This window comes from Mytilus galloprovincialis, chromosome 2 (assembly GCF_965363235.1).
Source record: "Mytilus galloprovincialis chromosome 2, xbMytGall1.hap1.1, whole genome shotgun sequence".
Classification (NCBI taxonomy): domain Eukaryota; kingdom Metazoa; phylum Mollusca; class Bivalvia; order Mytilida; family Mytilidae; genus Mytilus; species Mytilus galloprovincialis.
Window position 1 is genome coordinate 50107666 of NC_134839.1, and position 22581 is coordinate 50130246.

Genomic DNA, 22581 nt, shown 5'->3' on the forward strand with positions numbered 1-22581 from the left:
ATGACATACATCACATGACACAGCTCACAGCTCACATGAACAGACCACCTGTAAAATAAATAGAAATAGAAACATAGGCTCTGTTAAGATATGTAATATACACTGGAATTCTTTATTATCCTGAGTACTAATTTTCATTTATTGAGGAAAAATTATACATTCCTGGATTTGCAAAAGCCTGCAGCGTACAGGCCTTTTTAAAATTGATATCAAAACAATATTATAATAGTGAATTACAGTACAATGTTTTTATTTATTTTTCAAACATAGGTCTTACTGACTTACAAATAACCTTTAATGTAAATTCATTGAATTAAATGTGTAGATGTCTTTAGCGTATTTTTCTGTAGTGTTGTATTGCTGTCTCATTCACATATACCTGTATCACTTTTTATTCATTTGAATGATGCAGTCTATTCATTATTTTGTCTATCAGCTGGGACCCTGCTGTTGAATTGATTGATTGATGTATTTGTGTTTAATGCTACTTTCAATACTATTGTGCTATTTAGTGGCAGTCAGTTTTTACTGGTGAAGGAAGCTGGAATGTCCATAGAGAACCACTGACCTCTGGCAGGAAAACTGACAATCCTACTGCACCTGCCCCATGCCGGATTAGCTTTATATATGTGTGTATAAACTGATGACAATTTTTAAAACATTTTTTGGTGTAGGGATTCTTTAAATTAAATCATTTTTAGGAAATAAAGACCAAAATTGGTATACTGTAGATTCATTTGATTTCTATACATACCTGAAACTTCCAAAGTAGCACCAGTAATGTATCGACTTTTATCTGATGCCAAAAATACACAGGCATCTGCTATGTCTGAAATACAAACAAAGTATATAAATCCTTATTCATAGAGTTGATACTGTACACGTTCAAACAGTCGATTACATAGTAAAAGATCAATTGTAACATTATTTGAGGAATTAACTCAGAAGTTAAATTAACCATGTTTCAAAACAAAAATATATATCCATTTGTAGTAACACTGTTCTTGCTTGTACTGTTGAGCACTATTTGGCATGTTCATTTTCAAAAATATGTATTCCTTTCCAGTATTATTTGTGAAAATTATGAATATTGCTAATTTTTACATTTTATACAGTGATGCTAAGATCAATGAAAATAAAATTATATGTATAATTCAAGTGAGGCCAAATAAAAATATATGTGTGGTTCCAGTAACCCTACCGTCCCTACTTTTTCGGCTTAAAAATAGCCAACCCTAAAGATTTTATTGTCATTTTTCATTAAGCACTGTTAAAGTCAGAATGTTGCTCCCATAGATTCAATGTAAAAAAAAACATAAAATAATAAAAAATCCCTACCTACCTACCCTAACTTTTTTTCAGATGTACCTGGAACCACACATACTTTTTTATTTGGCCTGACTGTTATAGCTACCTTCTGGTTCCCCTAGCTTAGTCATTGGTATCAACATCTGTGTAATCTGCATAAGATGTTCTGGTACCTTTTCTGTCATTGGTGTTTTGATAAAGCCAGGTAGAATAGCATTTACTCTTATGTTAAATCTGAAATTAAATTTAATATGTTAAATCTTTTCTGTTTATAGTTCTATATACTTTGTTTATGCTTATACATTCTTATTTCAAATTACATTCAAATTAGGAGATAACTGTTTTGCATTTAAAGCTTGGCCTTTGTAAAAAATAGATTTTACTGTCGTAAATTGAGTTTACCTTAGTGACGTGGAGCGTAGCTATGTAAACGGATATTTGCAACAGTAAAATCAAGTTTTATGAAGGCCAAGCTTAAAATACAATACAGTTGTCTCCATTCGTATGCAGCATATTAAAATAAATACCATTTAACAAATATTTTGGCTTAAAATAACATAAATTAAAAATCTGCGAAACTGTTGCATTGTCTTTAGCAACTAAACAATGTGACGTCATATGTATACTCACGATGTCAAACATAAAGTTCTAGACGTATTTATACCTTTTGTACACTTCAGAATGGTTTCAACATTGACAAAAGGAACATTTTGAGGCTCAAAATGTGACTTTCATGTTTATTTTGTGAGAAATTACATACCCCAAAAAATCGGAATTCAAAATGGTGCTTTTTAAGTTACGGACTGGTAGAGCGTGGAATTTACCCCTTCAAAATATTTGTAAATGTCCAATGAAAAGTATTGTTACAAACAAATGCATTTGAATGCCAAATATCAAGCATATGAAGCTGATTTATCACTGATTAAAATACATATACTAACATATAAGTGTTCCCAAGTCAAAATCTCATTCGTCATGTGTTTGAATTTATCCTCTTTTTGTGTATGAAAGGAGGTGTTGGCGATATGTTAATGAAACAGCAACCCAACATAAAAAATTAATAAAGGACTTTTTATCCATAAGAGAATATTTACATTAATGATGACAAATTTTTTATGATGATTGTAAAATTTATTCACTTCTTGTCATGACTCAGAATTGACTAAACCCAAACTAACAGACATCCAAATAACTGTGTATTTTTGTATATTATTTAACCTGTATATATGTGACTTACTTTGCTACTTCTTTAGCAGCTGACTTTGTGAAGCCTATAACACCAGCCTTGGATGCTCCATAATTTGTCTGCCCAACATTACCTACCTGTAAATCAGTAAGCATTTATTAAGCAAAACGAAAAGTTAAACTGGCCTTTAACAAAACTAAAGGCTCTCAAGAGCCTGTATAGCTCACCTGACTCAATTTTTTTTTTTGAAATCATATAAAAAAAGATAAAATTTGGCTACAAAGTAACAACACTTGGCCAGCACCTCATAAAGGAAAGGAACATTCATGCTGTTTGGTTTCATTCAATTCAGTGATTCTCTAGAAGAAGACTTTTAAATGCATTTCCCATAGGGTCCTATGTTAAACTATGTCCCCTGCTAGCAGCCATCTTGGATGATGGATCAGCTAAAAGTAACAATACTTGGTCAGCACCTCATAAGGAACATTCATGCTAGGTTTAATTTCATTCCATTCAGTGGTTTTCTAAAAGAAGTCATTTGTATGCATTTCCCATAGGGTCCTATCTTAAACTAAGTCCCTGCTGGCCGCAATCTTGGATAATGGATAGGCTATAAAGTAACAACACTTGGTCAGCACCTCATAAGGAACATCCATGCTATGTTTGCTTTCATTCCATTCAGTGGTTCTCTAAAAGAAGTCATTTGTATGCATTTCCCATAGGGTCCTATGTTAAACTAAGTCCCCCTGCTGGTGGCCATCTTGAATGATGGATCGGCTATAAAGTAACAACACTTGGTCAGCACCTCATAAGGAACATTCATGCTATGTTTGGTTTCATTCCATTCAGTGGTTCTCTAAAAGAAGTCATTTGTATGCATTTACCATAGGGTCCTATGTTAAACTAAGTCCCCAGCTGACGGCCATCTTGGATGATGGATCGGCTACAAAGTAACAACACTTGGTCAGCACCTCATAAGGAACATTCATGTCATGTTTGGTTTCATTCCATTCAGTGGTTCTCTAGAAGAAGTTCATAATGTAAATTGTTAACGACAACGACGACAGACGACAAGTGATGAGAAAAGCTCACTTGGCCATTCGGGCCAGGTGAGCTAAAAATGAACAAGATATACAAGTAAAATTCACAACATTAGATTACTAAAAACATTTCAGCAATTGGATAGAAGTAATAATTGGAATGTGCTTCATTTTTTTCTTTGAGAACCAATAATAAGATGCTTTAGTAAAATGTGGTACAATGACTTGTTTAGAGTTCTTGGAAATTCCACTACACTTGTAGTGATTTTCCATGTGCAAAACTTGAAGATGACAATTTTCCTGCACCATAAGGCATCTGTTATTACCTTTTGAATTCCTTATTAAATTTTCACTATTTTAAAAAATATGACAAAAATATAGAAAGATGTTAGAAATCCCATTGGCTCTAGATCTAATAACTCTGAAACATACACTGAAGTAGCACTGATTTTCTATGATAACCATTGCATGTTTAAAATAAAAGTTGATTATGTTTTCCAATTCAAAAGACAAGGTACGATAAGGTCTGTTTTTGTAAGAAAGTTTTAAATCTGAATAACTTACTAGTAAGTTGAAAAATTTTAGAGAGAAATGGTGAGTGCATTTTTTTCTTTCTATAAAGTATTATAAAAGATATGCAATGTATCCAATACTAAAGGAAGAGATGTATGTATTCTACTTGGAAGATTTTAAGTCACTGCTAAAAAGATAAATGTCAATTTCACAATGAATTAACATTTAATAGAGTTATTTCCTATAATAGAGTTATTTCTCTTATGTTTTATACAAAACCTAATTAAGGGATGTTTTTTTAGTTTGTTTTGAGATGTCCCCTTATCATTTTATCAGTTCATGGAGTTTGGGCTAGATAAATTCAAAATGTTTTACGTATATTGATTTCTTAATATATGACACAATTATAAACCAAAAAAATGAAAATAAAAAGCCAAATTTTTTCACTAATGATAAGTTATTCTATAAAAATATACCAAACAATAAGTTGATGAGCAACTAATTTGAAAATGCATCCCACTGGAAAGCATGTTTACCTGAATTACAGATAGTCCTGAATTGTAGTACCCGAGACAAATGCAAGGAAAATTCCAATTATGTCAATGTATATAAAAGAAAATATTAGTACATGTATTGTGTAAACAGAAATTTTATTAGACAGAATGTGAAAACATATTACAAAGAACAACATACTCAAATGAAGTGGGAAACATAATTTTTTTGGTATTAGTTTCTGAGAAAAGGCAACAGATTATTTTAAGGGATGGACAGCCATGCTTATAAACAGATATATCCCCTTATTATGAGCTGGGGGTATAACATTTTGGATGGACAGCCATGCTTATAAACAGATATATCCCCTTATTATGAGCTGGGGGTATAACATTTTATCTTTTTTTCAAATTTACTAATACATGCATCAGTAATGTTCCCTATTGCTCTATCAAAACATAACCAGGTGCTCCGCAGGGTGCAGCTTTATACGACCGCAGAGGTCGAACCCTGAACAGTTGGGGCAAGTATGGACAAAACATTCAAGCGTGATACAGCTCTGAATTTGGATTGTGATCAAATTTTTGACATTACATGGTTTTTTTTCACACAAAACAAATGTCAAGATTTTACAAATCAATTAAAGATTTCTTCTTCAAACTTTTTAAATCTAAAATTAAATAGTTGACACAGCATAGGTTTCTGACACAGAATGAATGTGGTCTAATGAACTTTTTTTTTTTTTGCCTTTGAGCAATTCACTTTGCTGTTGAATATTAATCCTCTCAAAAAAATGTTTGAAGAAATTTTCTTTTTATTTATGAAATCTGAAATGAGAAAAATTTACCCCCCCCCCCTTTTTTTTCACATCCCTGTTTCCCTTTTTCCAAAACTGATATCAATTCATATTTCTAATGGAGTTTGCAACAATAACTACTCTTTTAAATACATCATAAAATATTAAAATGTAAAATAAAGTGCTTGTTATCACTGAATGGTAAAGATTGGTTGGTAGTAAAAGTGAATATACATTGTTTATTGTATAAAACAATAAAAAAAACTTCATCAGCAACATTTTATATTGGCAAATTTCCAATGAAGTTATTTACATAAAGTTATTGGCAAATAAAAATAGAAAATGACATCATAGTCATGTCTGGCAAATGTCCAACATACATTATCTAAAAACATTTTAGATAAGATAAGGAAAAAAAGCTTCATCAGCAACATTTTATATTGGCAAATTTCCAATGAAGTTATTTACATAAAGTTATTGGCAAATAAAAATAGAAAATGACATCATAGTCATGTCTGGCAAATTTCCAACATATATTATCAACTACTATTCTATACAAAGAAAGATAACTCCAATTGAAAATTAATTGCTATTGCACAATATTGTGCAATTAGATATTTCTTGCTATTGTGCAATACTGTGCAATTGAAAATGTCTTGCTATTGCACAATACTTGATATGGAATCCTGATTTGGACCAACTTGAAAACTGGGCCCATAATCAAAAATCAAAGTACATATTTAGATAAAGCATATCAAATAAGCCCAAGAATTTAATTTTTGTTAAAATCAAACTTAGTTTAATTTTGGACGCTTTGGACCTTAATGTAGACCAAATTGAAAACTGGACCAAAAATTAAGAATCTACATACACAGTTAGATTTGGCATATCAAAGAACCCATTTATTCAATTTTTGATGAAATCAAACAAAGTTTAATTTTGGACCCCCATTTGGACCAACTTGAAAACTAGGCCAATAATTAAAAATCTAAGTACATTTTTAAATTCAGCATATCAAAGAACCCCAAGGATTCAATTTTTGTTAAAATCAAACTAAGTTTAATTTTGGACCCTTTGGACCTTAATGTAGACCAATTTGAAAACGGGACCAAAAATTAAGAATCTACATACATAGTTAGATTCGGCATATCAAAGAACCCCAATTATTCAATTTTTGAAGAAATCACACAAAAAAAAAGTTCAATTTTGGACCCTTTGGGCCCCTTATTCCTAAACTGTTAGGACCAAAACTCCCAAAATCAAACCCAACCTTCCTTTTATGGTCATAAACCTTGTGTTTAAATTTCATAGATTTCTATTTACTTATACTAAAGTTATGGTGCAAAAACCAAAAATAATGATTATTTGGGCTCCTTTTTGGCCCCTAATTCCTAAACTGTTGTGACCTCAACTCCAAAAATCAATCCCAACCTTCCTTTTGTGGTCATAAACCTTGTGTTAAAATTTCATTGATTTCTATTTACTTATACTAAAGTTATTGTGCGAAAACCAAGAATAATGCTTATTTGGGCCCTTTTTTGGCCCTTAATTCCTAAACTGTTGGAACCAAAACTCCCAAAATCAATCCCAACCTTCCTTTTGTGGTCATAAACCTTGTGTCAAAATTTCATAGATTTCTATTCACTTAAACTAAAGTTATAGTGCGAAAACCAAGAAAATGCTTATTTGGGCCCTTTTTGGCCCCTAATTCCTAAAATGTTGGGACCAAAACTCCCAAAATCAATCCCAACCTTCCTCTTGTGGTCATAAACCTTGTGTTAAAATTTCACTGATTTCTATTCACTTTTACTAAAGTTAGAGTGCGAAAACTAGAAGTATTCGGACGACGACGACGACGACGACGACGCAGACGACGACGCCAACGTGATAGCAATATACGACCAAAAAATTAAAATTTTTGCGGTCGTATAAAAATTTAATAAAATACCTTGCCAACAATACTTGATAAATTGATGATGGATCCACCACTTAATTTGTTCTCTACAATGGCTTGACTCACTGCTTTGTTCAACAGAAATGTTCCCTGAAATAAAAGGGAGATAACTCAATACAGATAACTAGAACATTGATAGATTGATGATGGGGCTTGACTGACTGCTTTGTTCAACAGATATGTTCCCTGAAATATATGGGAGATAACTCAATACAGATTGCTAGAACATTGTTAGATTGTTGATGGGGCTTGACTGACTGCTTTGTTCAACAGATATGTTCCCTGAAATATATGGGAGATAACTCAATACAGATTGCTAGAACATTGATAGATTGTTGATGGGGCTTGACTGACTGCTTTGTTCAACAGATATGTTCCCTGAAATATATGGGAGATAACTCAATACAGATTGCTAGAACATTGATAGATTGGTGATGGGGATTGACTCACTGCTTTGTTCAACAGATATGTTCCCAGAAATAAATGGGAGATAACTCAATACAGATTACTAGAACATTGTTAGATTGGTGATGGGGATTGACTCACTGCTATGTCCAACAGATATGTTCCCAGAATAAATGGGAGATAACTCAATACAGATTACTAGAACATTGTTAGATTGGTGATGGGGATTGACTCACTGCTTTGTTCAACAGATATGTTCCCAGAAATAAATGGGAGATAACTCAATACAGATAACTAGAACATTGTTAGATTGGTGATGGGGATTGACTCACTGCTATGTTCAACAGATATGTTCCCAGAATAAATGGGAGATAACTCAATACAGATTACTAGAACATTGTTAGATTGGTGATGGGGATTGACTCACTGCTTTGTTCAACAGATATGTTCCCAGAAATAAATGGGAGATAACTCAATACAGATAACTAGAACATTGATAGATTGATGATGGGCTTGACTGACAGCTTTGTTCAGCAGATATGTTCCCTGAAATAAAAGGGAGATAATTTAATAGAGATAACTAGAACACTGATAGATTGATGATGAGGCTCGGCTGACAGCTCTGTTTAACATACATGTTCCTTGAAATAAATGGTAGATAACTCAATTCAGATTGCTTGAAGAAGAAAAAATGAATAAATATTCCTTATCAGACTTGCTTGCAAGAGTTTCTGAAATAACAACAGGTCTTTTGGGGCCCCACTTTAAAAAAAAGTTTATAATTTTTTTTCCCATATTTACAATTTTCTACAAGACATATGACAAGTCTTAAAAATTCATGACAAGTTGATTACAATACCTGTTTTATTATGGACCCAAAGGGCAAAAGAAGCATCCTTTTAAATAAACATCTGTCATATATATTTCAATTTTACAAAATTAAATTGGTCAGAATTCAGATTCATTTTTTAATCCTAATTTAACCTGCCACATGAACATTTGCTTGTCCCATGTCATCAACCTGATAAGTGATTGTACTTTGTGATATATATTAATGTTTTTGTCCCTTAGGTAATTTCATATTGACAACAGAGTTTCAGTAGTTGTTGATTTCTGTTAAATGAATTTCCAGCTATTTTAGACTCAGAGGATTTCGTTGATGAAAATTGACATATTTTCTTTATGTGCATTTCCCGACTCCCAAGTCAAGAGCGTGTTCCTCAGTGGTTGTTGTTTAAAAAAAAAAAGAAGATGTGGTATGATTGCCAATGAGACAACCGTCCACAAGAGACCAAAATGACACAGAAATTAACAACTATAGGTCACCGTACGGCCTTCAACAATGAGCAAAGCCCATACGGCATAGCTCTCGACTTGGGAGTCAGGACATGTATATAAAACTAATATGACCAGTATGAACTAATGACAACCACTAAAACAAATATGACAATGCCGTCATATTTGTTTTATATACCTGTCCTGACTCCCAAGTCAAGAGCTTGTACTTCAGTGGTTGTCGTTAGTTCATGCTGGTCATATTTGTTTTATATTCCTGTCCTGACTCCCAAGTCAAGAGCTTGTACTTCAGTGGTTGTCGTTAGTTCATGCTGGTCATATTTGTTTTATATTCCTGTCCTGACTCCCTAGTCAAGAGCTTGTACTTCAGTGGTTGTCGTTAGTTCATGTTGGTCATATTTGTTTTATATACCTGTCTCAACTCCAAAGTCAAGAGCTTGTACTTCAGCTATTTAAGTGGTTGTTGTTAGTTCAAGCCTGTCATATTTGTTTTATATAAAACTGTTTTGTTATATAAAATTAGGCTGTTAGTTTTCTTGTTTGAAATGTTTCATATTTTTCGTGTCAAGGCCTTTTATAGCTGACTATTTGGTAAAGGTTAAAACCTTCATCCCATTGATGAAGTTATACAGTTGTATTTTCATTTGAACTTTGGTGGATAGTTGTCTCATTGACAATCATACCACATCTCCTTATATATTTCAATATAGATACCAGTGAATTGTTGAAGACAGAATTTTGGTCTGTAGATAAAATTGTTTTTAATGTTTATGGCTGTATTGTTGACACATACCCCACAATACTTTCTATTTGTTTTAGTTTTTTAATTCTGTTTTACTACCTTTAAATTGACATTGATCACTTCATCCCACATTTCCTCTTTCATTTTTAACATGTATGTATCTCTTGTGATGCCAGCAGAGTTAACAGCAATTGTAGGGACTGCCATATATCTATCTCTTATGTCAGTCATTAATGTCGCTACTGAGGCTGAGGATGAAACGTCAACAGTAAAAGGTTGATGATTTCCTGAAAGTAACATGAACAATAGAAATAAAATTATATGATCATGATGATAAAACAATGTCTTGACAAATGTGAAATTTAACCTAACTTTCTATATGAACTAGCCTTCATAAGTATCTAAGGTCAATAAACATATGTTAAGGGGGCTCCCAGGTATAAATAAAAACAAAATTCTAATATAGGATTTCACTATATTTTTTTTATTAATGAACTCAAGGATTTGTATACTATACAAATCCTTGATAAACTTTATCATATACTTTATCATATACTTAATAGAAAAATGAAATAAAAAAATGGGGTCACCGTTCATTTAAGCTCACAATCTGCCTCCGGAAGAAGCATACATTTTTGTTTATGTCCTTTTTTTCTGTTGAACTAATAGAAGTAATAGAGGTAATATCGAAATAAAAAAATAACCTAATTACAGAAATCGCTTAAATTTTACAATTATTTAGTTGATGTTCATCTTATTCAAATACAATAATAAAAAATATAGGTCACCAATGAGTTAAAAAAGATATTTCAAACTTAATGCCAAAAAATGGCATTTTTGCACCAAAGGGAGATAATTTGGAGCTTTTTCAATGATATAAACATTTTAAGTCATCTGGGGCCAAACCGAATTGATTTTTTTGGTTGATTTTTGTACTATATCATAAAGTAATAACTAATAGTGTAATAAATAAAATTTGTAATGAAAAAATAAATGTTTAATTTTTTGCTGTTTTTTTAGCACCCGCGAGCCTCCTTAAGTAATACAATGTACATGTATATAAATCTAGGTTATAATCATGATAATAAAATCACTAGTCACCAACCCCATGGTTAGTCACAGTGGAAAATTTAAATAGGGATTAAAATGGGCTGCATCAATACTACTTCACACAAATAAATTACTCAATAGCAGCAAAAATGAAATGATTACTATCAGGTAATATACAGGTACTAAAAAATGTAATAACTATCGTAATTTGTTTCAAAGTCAGTTCAAGTATTATAAAGGATAGTAATTATCAGTATATTTCATTGTAGAGTTTTTTTATTTCTTCATATGATTCTATGTGATTGTATTTTGTATATGTTTACCTCCTGTTTCACATGTGAATGTGATGGAGTGTTTCGAAGGAAAGCATATTGACTTATCTTGAAAGTTGTTTTACAGTACAAATGTATACTGTTTTTAAGAAAAAAAATTCATAAAATTATGACAATAGAACTTGCAAGCTATATACATGGTATATTTTAACCTTCACTAATTGACTTGAGAGTTTCATGTACTTGGTGTACTCCATCTTTGTTTACATCAGCCATAGCAACCATTGCACCTTCCTTTGCAAATGTCTGACATATTGCTCGCCCAATACCACTGCCAGCACCTGATTATAAAAAGTATACATAAACAAACACATTTCCCATTATATTCATATGTTTTTCAATTGATATAATTGCAATATTTACTGCATCTGGTAACAAAACTGCTTTAATAACATGAAGAAGTGAATATCACATTTAGTTTACCTAGTTTTTTTTCTAAATTATAAATACCAATCAACCAAACTCTTAAACATAACAGATCTGTATTGGATAACAGTTCAATTTGACACCCCATCTATATAAAAACACATCATTTCAGGCCTTTTATAGCTGACTATACAGTGTGGGCTTTGCTCATTGTTGAAGGCAGTACAGTGACCTTAGTCCTATAGTTCAAGTTGTTAATTTTTGTGTCATTTGGTCTCTTGCCATTTGCTTGTAGAGAGTTGTTTCATTGCAAATCATACCTAATCTTCTTTTAATATTTACAATAATATATCCTAGTACAGTATTCCATCAATTGCATTAAAATTCCTCAGTTTTATCAATTTTTATTCTAACTTTAATAATTCAATTGAATTTATCTGACTTGTTGGAAGGCCTCACAGCAAATAATAGACATATTCTTTTCAAGACATCATCAATCATTTGGACTAGAGTAGATCTATCATCATGATCATGTCTATACATGTACATATTATGATAAGTTTGTTTTTCTTTTCAACATGAAAATAAGGAGATGGTGTATAATTGATAACGAGATAAATATCCACCCAAATTCAAATGAAGTGGATGTAAGCAATTATCATGATTATATGTACATGTTATAGGCAACCATACACCTGTCAACCATTGTCAACAATAAGAAAAAACCATACCATATAATTGGCTATAAAAGGCCCCACTATATGTATCATGACTATGAAAAATATTGAATAATTCAACTGAGAAAACAATTAGCCTAATTTACAATAAAACAAGAAGAAAAACAAATACGACAGGCATGAAGCTGAACCACAACCCACAACCACTGAACTACAGGCTCCTGTCGTGGGACAGACACATAGAGATTCAATGCAACGGGGTTAAGAACTCAACCCTACCCTAATCTTGGACAGTGGTGTTACAGCACAACATGAGATCAAACTACATTTTTGTATAAAATTAGTTCAAAATGGGGGTACCTTCACGATGATTAACAGTAATAATTCTTGACAAATGATGTTAAAATTAATTTTTGGTGCAGGAAGATCAAATATACACTACATCTTTTAGAAGATAAAACTACAGGCTCTTAAGAGCCTGTGTCGTTCACCTTGGTCTATGTGCATATTAAACAAAGGACACAGATGGATTCATGACAAAATTGTGTTTTTGGTGATGGTGATGTGTTTGAAGATCTTACTTTACTGAACATTCTTGCTACTTACAATTTTCTCTATCCATAATAAACTTGTCCCTTTAGTTACAGAAGAAAATATTTTATAAAAATTTACAAAAATTTATTAAATTAATGAAAATTGTTAAAAATTGACTATAAAGAGCAATAACTCCTTAAGGGGTCAACTGACTATTTTGGTCATGTTGACTTATTTGTAGATCTTACTTTGCTAAACATTATAGCTATTTACAGTTTATCTCTTTCTATAATAGTATTCTAGATAATAACTAAAAACAGTAAAATTTCTTTAAAAATTACCAATTAGGGGGGCAGCAACCCAACAACCAGTTGTCCAATTCATCTGAAAATTCCAGGGTAGATAGATCTTGACTTGATAAACAATTTTACCTCATTCAGAATTGCTCTAAAAGCTTTGGTTTCAGAGTTATAAGCCAAAATCTACATTTTACCCCTATGTTCTATTATGAGCCATGGCGGCCGTCTTGGTTGGTTGGACGGGTCACTGGACACATTTTTAAAACTAGATACACCAATGAGGATTGTGGCCATGTTTGGTTAAATATGGCCCAGTAGTTTCAGAGTAGAAGTTTTTTGTAAAAGATTACAAAAATTTACGAAAAATTGGTAAAAAATGACTATAAAGGGCAATAACTCCTTAAGGGGTCAATTGACCATTTTGGTCATGCAGACTTATTTGTAGATCTTACTTTGTTGAACATTATTGCTGTTTACAGTTTATCTCTATCTATAATAATATTCATGATAATAACCAAAAACGGCAAAATTTCCTTAAAATTACCAATTCAGGGGCCGCAACCCAACAACTGGTTGTCCGATTCATCTGAAAATTTCAGGGCAGATAGATCTTGACCTGATAAACAATTTTACTCCCATGTTAGATTTGCTCTAAATGCTTTTGTTTCAGAGATACAAGCCAAAATCTACATTTTACCCCTATGTTCTATTTTTAGCCATGCAACCATCTTGGTTGGTTGGCCGGGTCATGGGACACATTTACTAAACTAAATACCTCAATGATGATTGTGGCCAAGTTTGGTTAAATTTGGCCCAGTAGTTTCAGAGGAGAAGATTTTTGTAAAAAACAGACGCCGGATGCCAAGTGATGAAAAAAAAATAGACTGATTGTAAAACTTTCCCCAAAACAAATAGTGACGATAATTATTTGAGACCTCTGACAAATCACAAAAATTAAGGATATTTTGACGAATCACAGTAAAATTTTAACCTCCCCTTTTGTCAGGTTGGGAACAAACCCCCTGTTTGGTGATTATACCTGTATAGAGGGATAATCCTTCTTTACAGGGATAAAATTATCACCCTATAGAGGGGTATTTTTGTTTACACTGCATTTAAAGCAAATTAGGGCAGAATGGCATTTTCTAGTTATATTGGCTATAATCTCGCATTATATGCATCAACATATGCACTTTACTGAAAATTGGGATGACCTGAGTTTTCTGCTAAAGTGACAAAACTTGCAATCTATTGTATACCTATCTGAACACCTGATCAACAACAAAATGAATAGTTGACCTTTAAATTTCATGTTAAATCTAACAATAGAAATTCTATCCAGTGAGGCATAAGTGAGTAGAATTTACCTGATCATCACAGCTTTCAATCATAGTGAACAATAGATTGTATATTTAGTCAGATAAGCAGCAAACTGGGCATGTGCATATATGGGTCATTTTCAAAAAATGTCGAATTTTGAAATTGAAAAAATTTATTAAAAGTTACTTATTCAAACAACCCTCTACATAAGCAAATCAAAACAAACAGTACTTTAAGAACAACATATTAAAAGATGCAATCTTAATGATGTCATTCAAGAATATATTGAAACATTTTTTGATCGGTGGTACAATATTTTGTCTATCCTGTTACCATTTTCAAAAGAAATTTTGGGTTATTAAGAAAAGATTTAGATAAAATGTTAAGCTTGTTTTACGTTACAAATTAGATGGTTTTCAAGAGAATAAACTTCTATATATATTCATTCTGTAAAATAATAGATTATTTGCCAATTTTCTAGGTTGTACTGAAAAATGGCTCTAATAATTGGTTTTCAAAGGTTGTAAAAGTTACCACCAGTAATGCAAGTCTAAGATAGCAATTTATATTGTTCGGCCTTTTTTCACCCTTTCAAATAAACCCAACATCAAGTAAATCCCTCATAAGTTAATTTACTTTTCTCTTTATTTCGTTGGTAACAGGAACGTATGTTTCTGATATATCACTATATAAAAGTCTATCCTGTTACCTTTTTGTCTATCCTGTTACCGATATCAGTATTGCACCTGCAAATGCTTAATTGGGAAGATTAAGACGTTATAACCTTAAGATGAGTTCAAACAATGAAATATTTCATTCGTTTTCCACCTACATGTTAAGATAAAAAAATTTAACGACGTTTTTGTCTATAATTGTCTATCCTGTTACTGTAACCATAGCAACCATAGTAACAGGATAGACATAACAGGATAGACAAATTTCTTCGTTTTTGATTGCTGTTGTGAAATAACTACTCCCTTTGGTGAAGTGATTATGGTTTTCTGTTGTGAATTTGGTTTCCAACATGTTGTTGCACTTTTTACAACCATACTGTTAGTGTAATTAATCAAAATGGTTGGTAACAGCATAGACATGAAAAAAAGTACGCTCTATTTTTTTCACTAAATGTCTTGAAATTTCTTTTCTCTACACTGTCGTTCAAGAAACGAGGCGTTTTGAATGTAAAGATTACTTTGCATTTTTGAAATCAACACTGACTGATTCAATATTCATAGGGAGAATACATGTAATTTAACGACTGATTTAAGTAGCGGTAACAGGATAGACATGAACCTCCTGTACGCTGATTGAATTTAGTTTGTAGATAATCTGTTACATACAATGATAAAGAAGCTACGATTTTTCGTAAGAATTATAATTAACATTCTTAAAAAGTCCCTTTTTCAGATATCAAGGCGATCAGAAAATTGGAAAAAAATCATTTGAAATGTGTTTTTCTGACAATGTACGCACACAAATACCCCCAAAATCGGACTTAAATGCAGTTTAATCTTATCAAAATAGATGTAAGGTGTGTTTATTATTAATGTTCTGAATCACAAATCCGACAAGCTTTCATTTAAACCATTACAACTGAAATTTCCATTAGAAATAAAAAATTTAGCATGGGTGTACTGAAAATTCGACATTTTTTTAAAATGACCCATATAGTGTAGATCAATATGTGACACTTTAATAAACTATTATTTATCTTTATCTTATCATATTAAATTAAGTACATCATTTGGTGCATCAACTGTTGCAGGTTACTGCCATTATAAGTAGAAAATGCCATTCTGCCCTTTTTTGATTTAAATCCAGTCTAAACAAGGTATTTGAATAGTATACAAATCTTTGGTCTAAACTGAGACTACTATAACTGTGTTATAGTAGTCTCAGGTCTAAACAAAAATACACCTCTATAGACCTCTGTGGACTGGTATTAAAATAAACAAGAGAAGAGTGTAATGTCATCACATAACGTTTTTATAGTACTATGTGAAATAAAAAGAATATGATGAATTATAACACTAAAATATATACCAGTTACAAGTGCAAGTTTTCCAGCAAGCATTTTCAGGGACAGAGGTCTTATCGTCGTCCTATATTTCTAATTTTAGAACCGGAAACCGAAGTTGGGGAAACCCCATCCGGGTCGTTGTGATGGACGCCCCCATGACACACATCAACATGAAATATTTATCACATCTATTTTAGGTTTCACGTTATATGAGTTCTCTGACAGACAGAAATGGTAACTAGACTTAAAATCCATGTTGTCTCTCTTATTAAGTTGAAAATAATGTTTCGCTTCAGCTCACGAATCGAACATTTTAGCCTTTTTATATACAAAAAGGAACATATACAGTATATGTCTAGAAAATTATGTGTCGTAAAATTAACAGATCAGAATTTGTAACTGCTACATGAGATTGTTCTGGTAGACTTACTAAATTTGCTTAGCCATGTTAGCTGTACATGGAGCGGTACGACGATTTCCCAAGGATTACAAGAACTGATCAATATCGAAAGGACAAATTGATTAGTCCTGAACACATGGTTTTAACCCTCTTGCTGCCGGAGGGACACATATGTGTCTACAATTTGACTGTGTCGGAGGGACACATATGTCCATGTTTTAATTTATATAAGCTTCATCAGTGCTGTACCTTTATCAAAATAAAAGACCGAAAAATAAAAAAGTGTGATATGTTTCTACAATTTCTCACAAATGTAACTGTCATTTCGACATATATCAAATGACGTCATTGTTTGGCATGTCACGTCACAAACGTCAAGCGGTCATATTTTCTGGCATTAGAAATGCAACCATGAAAAACAACTGTCAGCAAGAGGGTTAACTTACACTACTTAGAATAATATCAAAGTACCGGTATATAATTTTAAGATATTACTCGTGTTTGCTCAATAAAAGTGCAATTTAACTTCAAGAAATTGATTAGGCAATAAAAAAAAACAAACAATAACAATAATGTAAACATAATAAATACAGAGACAAGCGCATGCACTTGTTTATCATTTGCTATTACATTTTGTACAAGTTTTAGAGCAAACTTTTTAAATGCATAAAAGAAAAGTTCATAATGAACCAAGAAAAGGAAGAATATTAAAAGTACCCACTGCCATGACTGCATGGCTATGTATATGTAGGGGACATGAAATAAAATTTGTGTCCCAGTGTGCCTTTTGGTCTTTAATAGAAGGGCTTTGAAATAAAAATCTCTAATCAAAATAATACCAAATATATATTAGCTTATAGAGTTACTGCCCTTGTACATATACATGTAGAATACATGAATGTGTATCTGCAGGAGCCATTTTTGTGATATTTTTTGTCATAACTAGGAAGCTCTTACTTTTTTCATTTCAGGGAACCCCAGTAAAAGACGTGACGATACCAGACAGTGCCCTGAGGTCCCTCATTCTACAGAAACATTGTGATTATATAGCTTCATATGGGACTAAGAAAGATGATTATGTTAGTAAATATAGAATAACTAAGATAGAGATATGAGTACATTTTTAGCTCACATGGTTGAAAGTCTTAAGTGAGCTTTTCTCATCACTTGGTGTCAGTCTTTGTATGAGTATCCTCTGTAACTTTTACAAACATTTTTTTTTCTCTGAAATTACTGGGTAAATTTTAATCAAACCTGACCACAATCATAATTAGAACATCTTGTTAAAAAATGTGTTGGATGACTGCATTGACAACAGCTATACTGTGGATTCATTTATTTTAACGAATTGCCTAAAACTTGTATTGTCGTTGAAAAAAGTAAGTACCGGTAAGTAAAATTTTACTTTGATTCAGCATATTGACAAACATGTTACAACACAATCTAATGAGCTTTTCATCGAATATAAAAACATGCAATAACAAATAAAACAAGGAATGCAGCATGCAAATTAATAGTAATAAAACAACACCACATTTAACTCTAGCATATATGTACAGTCAGGGGTACTACTTGTACAAGTGTATTTTATTTACTTGAAGAAGTAAAAAAAAATATACACATATAAGTGAATAAATAATGTTTGAATAATCTCCCCTTAATTTTCTAAAAAAATTACTTGTATAAGTAAATTTTTCTTACAATCCCACAAAAATCCTCAAGTTTTGAGATGTAAAATCATGCCTTTAATGATTTTTCCCAGGTTTGCTCAAATTTTTCCATTAAAGTTCAATGTTTCATCTCATTAATTCATCAAAGAAACTGATTGAGCAAAGATCTTATATATTTGCGCAAGGCAATCAAAAATTGCTCCTCTGGGGCTTGTAAATGAGCAGTGTTCTGAAGATAACAGACAAATGGGATTTTCATTGTCCATGAAATTACACTTAAATGATTAGTAAAGACATCTGTAAAGGGTACACAATTTAAAATTCTATTAGAGCAAAGAAATCTTAAGAAATTAAGAAAAGAAGAAAGGATGATTTTTTTACTTATACAAGTAAAAAATTCTGAATGCCTAAGGGACATAACTAAGCCAATTTTTTTTTTACCTATACAAGTAAATAAAATTCACTTGTATAAGTATCCTACAAATTTACTTATATGTGTATATTTTTTTTTACTTCTTCAAGTAAATAAAATACACTTGTACAAGTAGTACCCCTGACTGATATACATGTATCTTGCTAATACTAAAAACATATTTATGAAGCACTATTACAGGAATAACTAAAAAAAAATTGGATCTAATAATTTATAGAGTAAAAACTTTAGCTCTTGTAATTATTAAAACGTAAAAACAAAATTTCAGTTGCAATGCAGCATAAAAAGCATAAATAATGTAACACATATTACATACAGGTAGAGCAAAAACAGTCTGTTACACTCCAGGACTGAACAAGACTTCTAAAATGTGTATATACTGTAAACCAACTTATTTTCGCGGATACTTTATTTCATGTTTACTCCTTACTAACACTTTTCGCAGCGATTTAATTTCGCTATTTTCAAATTTGCTTGCTCATGTTGATGTAGTTAAATAGGTAAAGATCCAAATTGTACATATTCACGACTATTTATATTCGCGTTATTTTTGTACAGTTTGCGAATGTCGCGAAAATTAGTTGGTTTACAGACTTTCATTGTTTCACTTCTACTCACAAAATCAATAAAAATAGTAGTACCCCTGAATAATAATAAATCCACATTTACAATCTAATGTGTATTTACAGGAGTATTGTATCACAGAGTATCTACGTATGAGTGGGATGTATTGGGGTCTAACAGTTATGGATATGATGGGACAATTGGACAGAATGAACAAAGATGAAGTTATACAGTTTATACAGCAATGTCAACACGAGTGTGGAGGAATAGGTGCCAGTGTGGGTCATGACCCTCATTTGCTTTATACTCTGAGTGCTGTGCAGGTGAAATTTAATTTCATAAATCAGTAATTTACAACTTCAGTCAAACTTCTATATTTTGGAAAAGAAATCATACAGAACCTTTTACCGTCTTTAGTTTAAGACTTCTGTTTTCATAAATGAATTCTGATAGAAAAAAAACACTTGTAAGTTAAGCATGAAATTTTTAATGCACCTAAAAATAGTAAAAATATATGACCCAAATTTAACTGAGATGACATGACTTTTTATGCACTTATCAATTGTTAAGTTGATCCTCATGCATGGCCTGTTCAAATAGTTAAACTTAAGAATTATCTTGGATATTCCACTCCTCATACTTTTGTAATATGATTTTTTTTTTGCTGTGCCATTTTGTCTCATGGATGGATACCCCATATCATTTGGTTTTCTATTTTAAGTTTACTGATGATTAATTAAATATGTTGAAGTAATCAGATAATGTATATTTAATGTGTTTATTAATCCTCTTTAATACTCACTGTTTACATCAAAGAATTACATGTACAATTTTCAAATCCTGTTGTTTTTCTTTTACAGATTTTGACCCTGTATGATGCTACAGATACAATAAATGTAGACAAAGTTGTAGACTATGTTAAAAACTTACAACAGGATGATGGTAGTTTCTACGGTGATAAATGGGGTAAAAACATGATAAAGTATTATACTGTACATGTGGATTCATTTATTTTCATGGATACCAATTTTTGTCGAGCCTGCAACTTTTGTTGCAGAAAGCTCGACATAGGGATAGTGATCCGGCGGCGGCCATGGCGGCGGTGTTAGCTCACTTCTTAAAAGCTTTATATTTCAGAAGGTGGAAGACCTGGATGCTTCATACTTTGTATATAGATGCTTCATGTTACGAAGTTTCCGTCAGTCACATGTCCAATGTCCTTGACCTCATTTTCATGGTTCAGTGACCACTTGAAAAAAAAGTTCAAATTTTTTGTAATGTTGAATTCTCTCTTATTATAAGTAATAGGATAACTATATTTGGTATGTGAGTACCTTGCAAGGTCCTCACGTCTGTCAGACAGGTTTCACTTGACCTCGACCTCATTTCATGGATCAGTGATCAAGGTTAAGTTTTGGTGGTCAAGTCCATATCTCAGATACTATAAGCAATAGGGCTAGTATATTCGGTGTATGGAATGACTGTAAGGTGTACATGTCCAACTGGCAGGTGTCATCTGACCTTGACCTCATTTTCATGGTTCAGTGGTTATAGTTAAATTTTTGTGTTTTGGTCTGTTTTTCTCATACTATATGCAATAGGTATACTATATTTGTTGTATGGAATGATGGTAAGGTGTACATGTCTAGCGGGCAGATGTCATGTGACCTTGACCTCATTTTCATGGTTCAGCGGTCAAAGTTAAGTTTTTGAGTTTTGGTCTTTTTATCTAATACTGTATGCCATAGGTCAACTATATTTGGTGTATGGAAATATTTTATGATCTTTATGTCAGTCGCGCAGGTTTTATTTGACCGTGACATCATTGTCACGGTTCATTGCACAGTGTTAAGTTTTTGTGTTTTGGTCTATTTTTCTTAAACTATAACATGTATAAGTAATGGGTCAACTATATATGTTGTATAGAAGCGTTGTTAGCTGTACATGTCTGCCTGGCATGGTTCATCTGACCTTGACCTCATTTTCAAGGTTCATTGGTCTTTGTTTAGTTATCTTGGTTAATGTTAAGTTTATGAGACAGTTGTAATAAAACTAAGCTTTATACTTAGGACTATCAACATAATATCAATGATTAGTATAGAAGGCGAGACATTTCAGCGTGTGCACTCTTGTTATACCACTGCCAATAAATTTTGGGGTTCGTATAATGCTAGGATGTCGTCGTCGTCTAAAAACACATTTGGTTTCCGCACCATAACTTTAGATTTAGTAAATGGATCTCTTTGAAAGAAGGTTCACTACTACAAAAGGAAAGTTGGGATTGATGTTGGGGGTTATGGTATAAACAGTTTAAGAATTAGGGGCCAAAAACAAGAATGTTTGTAGTTTCCGGACAATAATTGTTTGTAAGTGTATGGATCTCTCTGTACCTACGAAGTCCACGAAAATTGGTATCCAATGAGTAATAATGAATCAACTGTTTAATAAGAACTGAAAAAAAAAAATTCAATCAGAATTTGTTCTCTTACTATTATTGATCACAAATACAAGCTGTTTAAATACCATATTGAAATTTTGTCACTAAATTTAAATCACATAATTTCCTGCCAAAGGTCATTGGTTCTCTCCAAGCAATATGGCTTCCACTGCTAATAAAAACTGGTTGTACAAAATATCTTAAGGATGTACTTAGGTGAGGTTAGGTGAAAATTAATAAATTTGCAAGTTGAAATTGATACTTTAAGCCGGTAGAGCATTCGTTAAGGATAAAAATAAACTAAAAATATTGATAGGTCATGGACCTCCTTTTCAAGATATTTGAGATTTAGAATATGGCGGGAAAAGGCTGACTCAGACTTTTACCTTATAATTTCATTGGTATTATTTGGGTCTCAAAACAAAAGAAAAAAATCTAGAACCTTCTAAAATTTTGGGAAATGACCTTTCATGAGCTATTAAGTCTAATATGAAAAAATAAATGTGTGTTATGGGGCAAAATATTTTACCTTTTATTGTATTGTAAAACACCAAGGAGTCCGAATATTTGACCTGAATTCCAAAACCTCACCTAAGTACATCCTTAAATAGTGCTGAAAGTGGTGTCAAACATAAAAAAAAATCAATCAATTAATAAAATCACTAAGAAACTAGTTGTACTTTTGGTGATTCATTTGTAGGATGAAAAAAGGAAACAGTCTGATCCCTAGTTTAATGTCATCAAGAC

At 32.0% G+C, this 22581-nt stretch overlaps 2 protein-coding genes across 2 annotated transcripts in view; one reads left to right on the forward strand and one right to left on the reverse strand.

Annotated features, from left to right (window-relative positions):
• On the reverse strand, window positions 1-16451 carry LOC143063780 ((3R)-3-hydroxyacyl-CoA dehydrogenase-like). The gene is made up of 8 exons (XM_076236155.1): window positions 16354-16451; window positions 11267-11395; window positions 9832-10019; window positions 7284-7379; window positions 2546-2631; window positions 1415-1542; window positions 755-829; window positions 1-48 (listed from the first exon to the last, which is right to left on the reverse strand). Exons 1-8 carry the CDS (start codon window positions 16382-16384, stop codon window positions 32-34), a joined length of 750 nt encoding a protein of 249 aa, XP_076092270.1. The 5' UTR covers window positions 16385-16451; the 3' UTR covers window positions 1-31.
• Window positions 16432-22581, forward strand: part of LOC143063779 (geranylgeranyl transferase type-2 subunit beta-like) — a 13558-nt gene continuing 7408 nt past the window's right edge. The window contains exons 1-4 of the mRNA XM_076236154.1: window positions 16432-16564; window positions 17702-17809; window positions 19523-19720; window positions 20258-20363. Of these exons, the coding sequence (XP_076092269.1) occupies window positions 16562-16564; window positions 17702-17809; window positions 19523-19720; window positions 20258-20363 (415 nt within the window). The 5' untranslated portion in view covers window positions 16432-16561. The remainder of the gene's footprint in view (window positions 16565-17701; window positions 17810-19522; window positions 19721-20257; window positions 20364-22581) is intronic.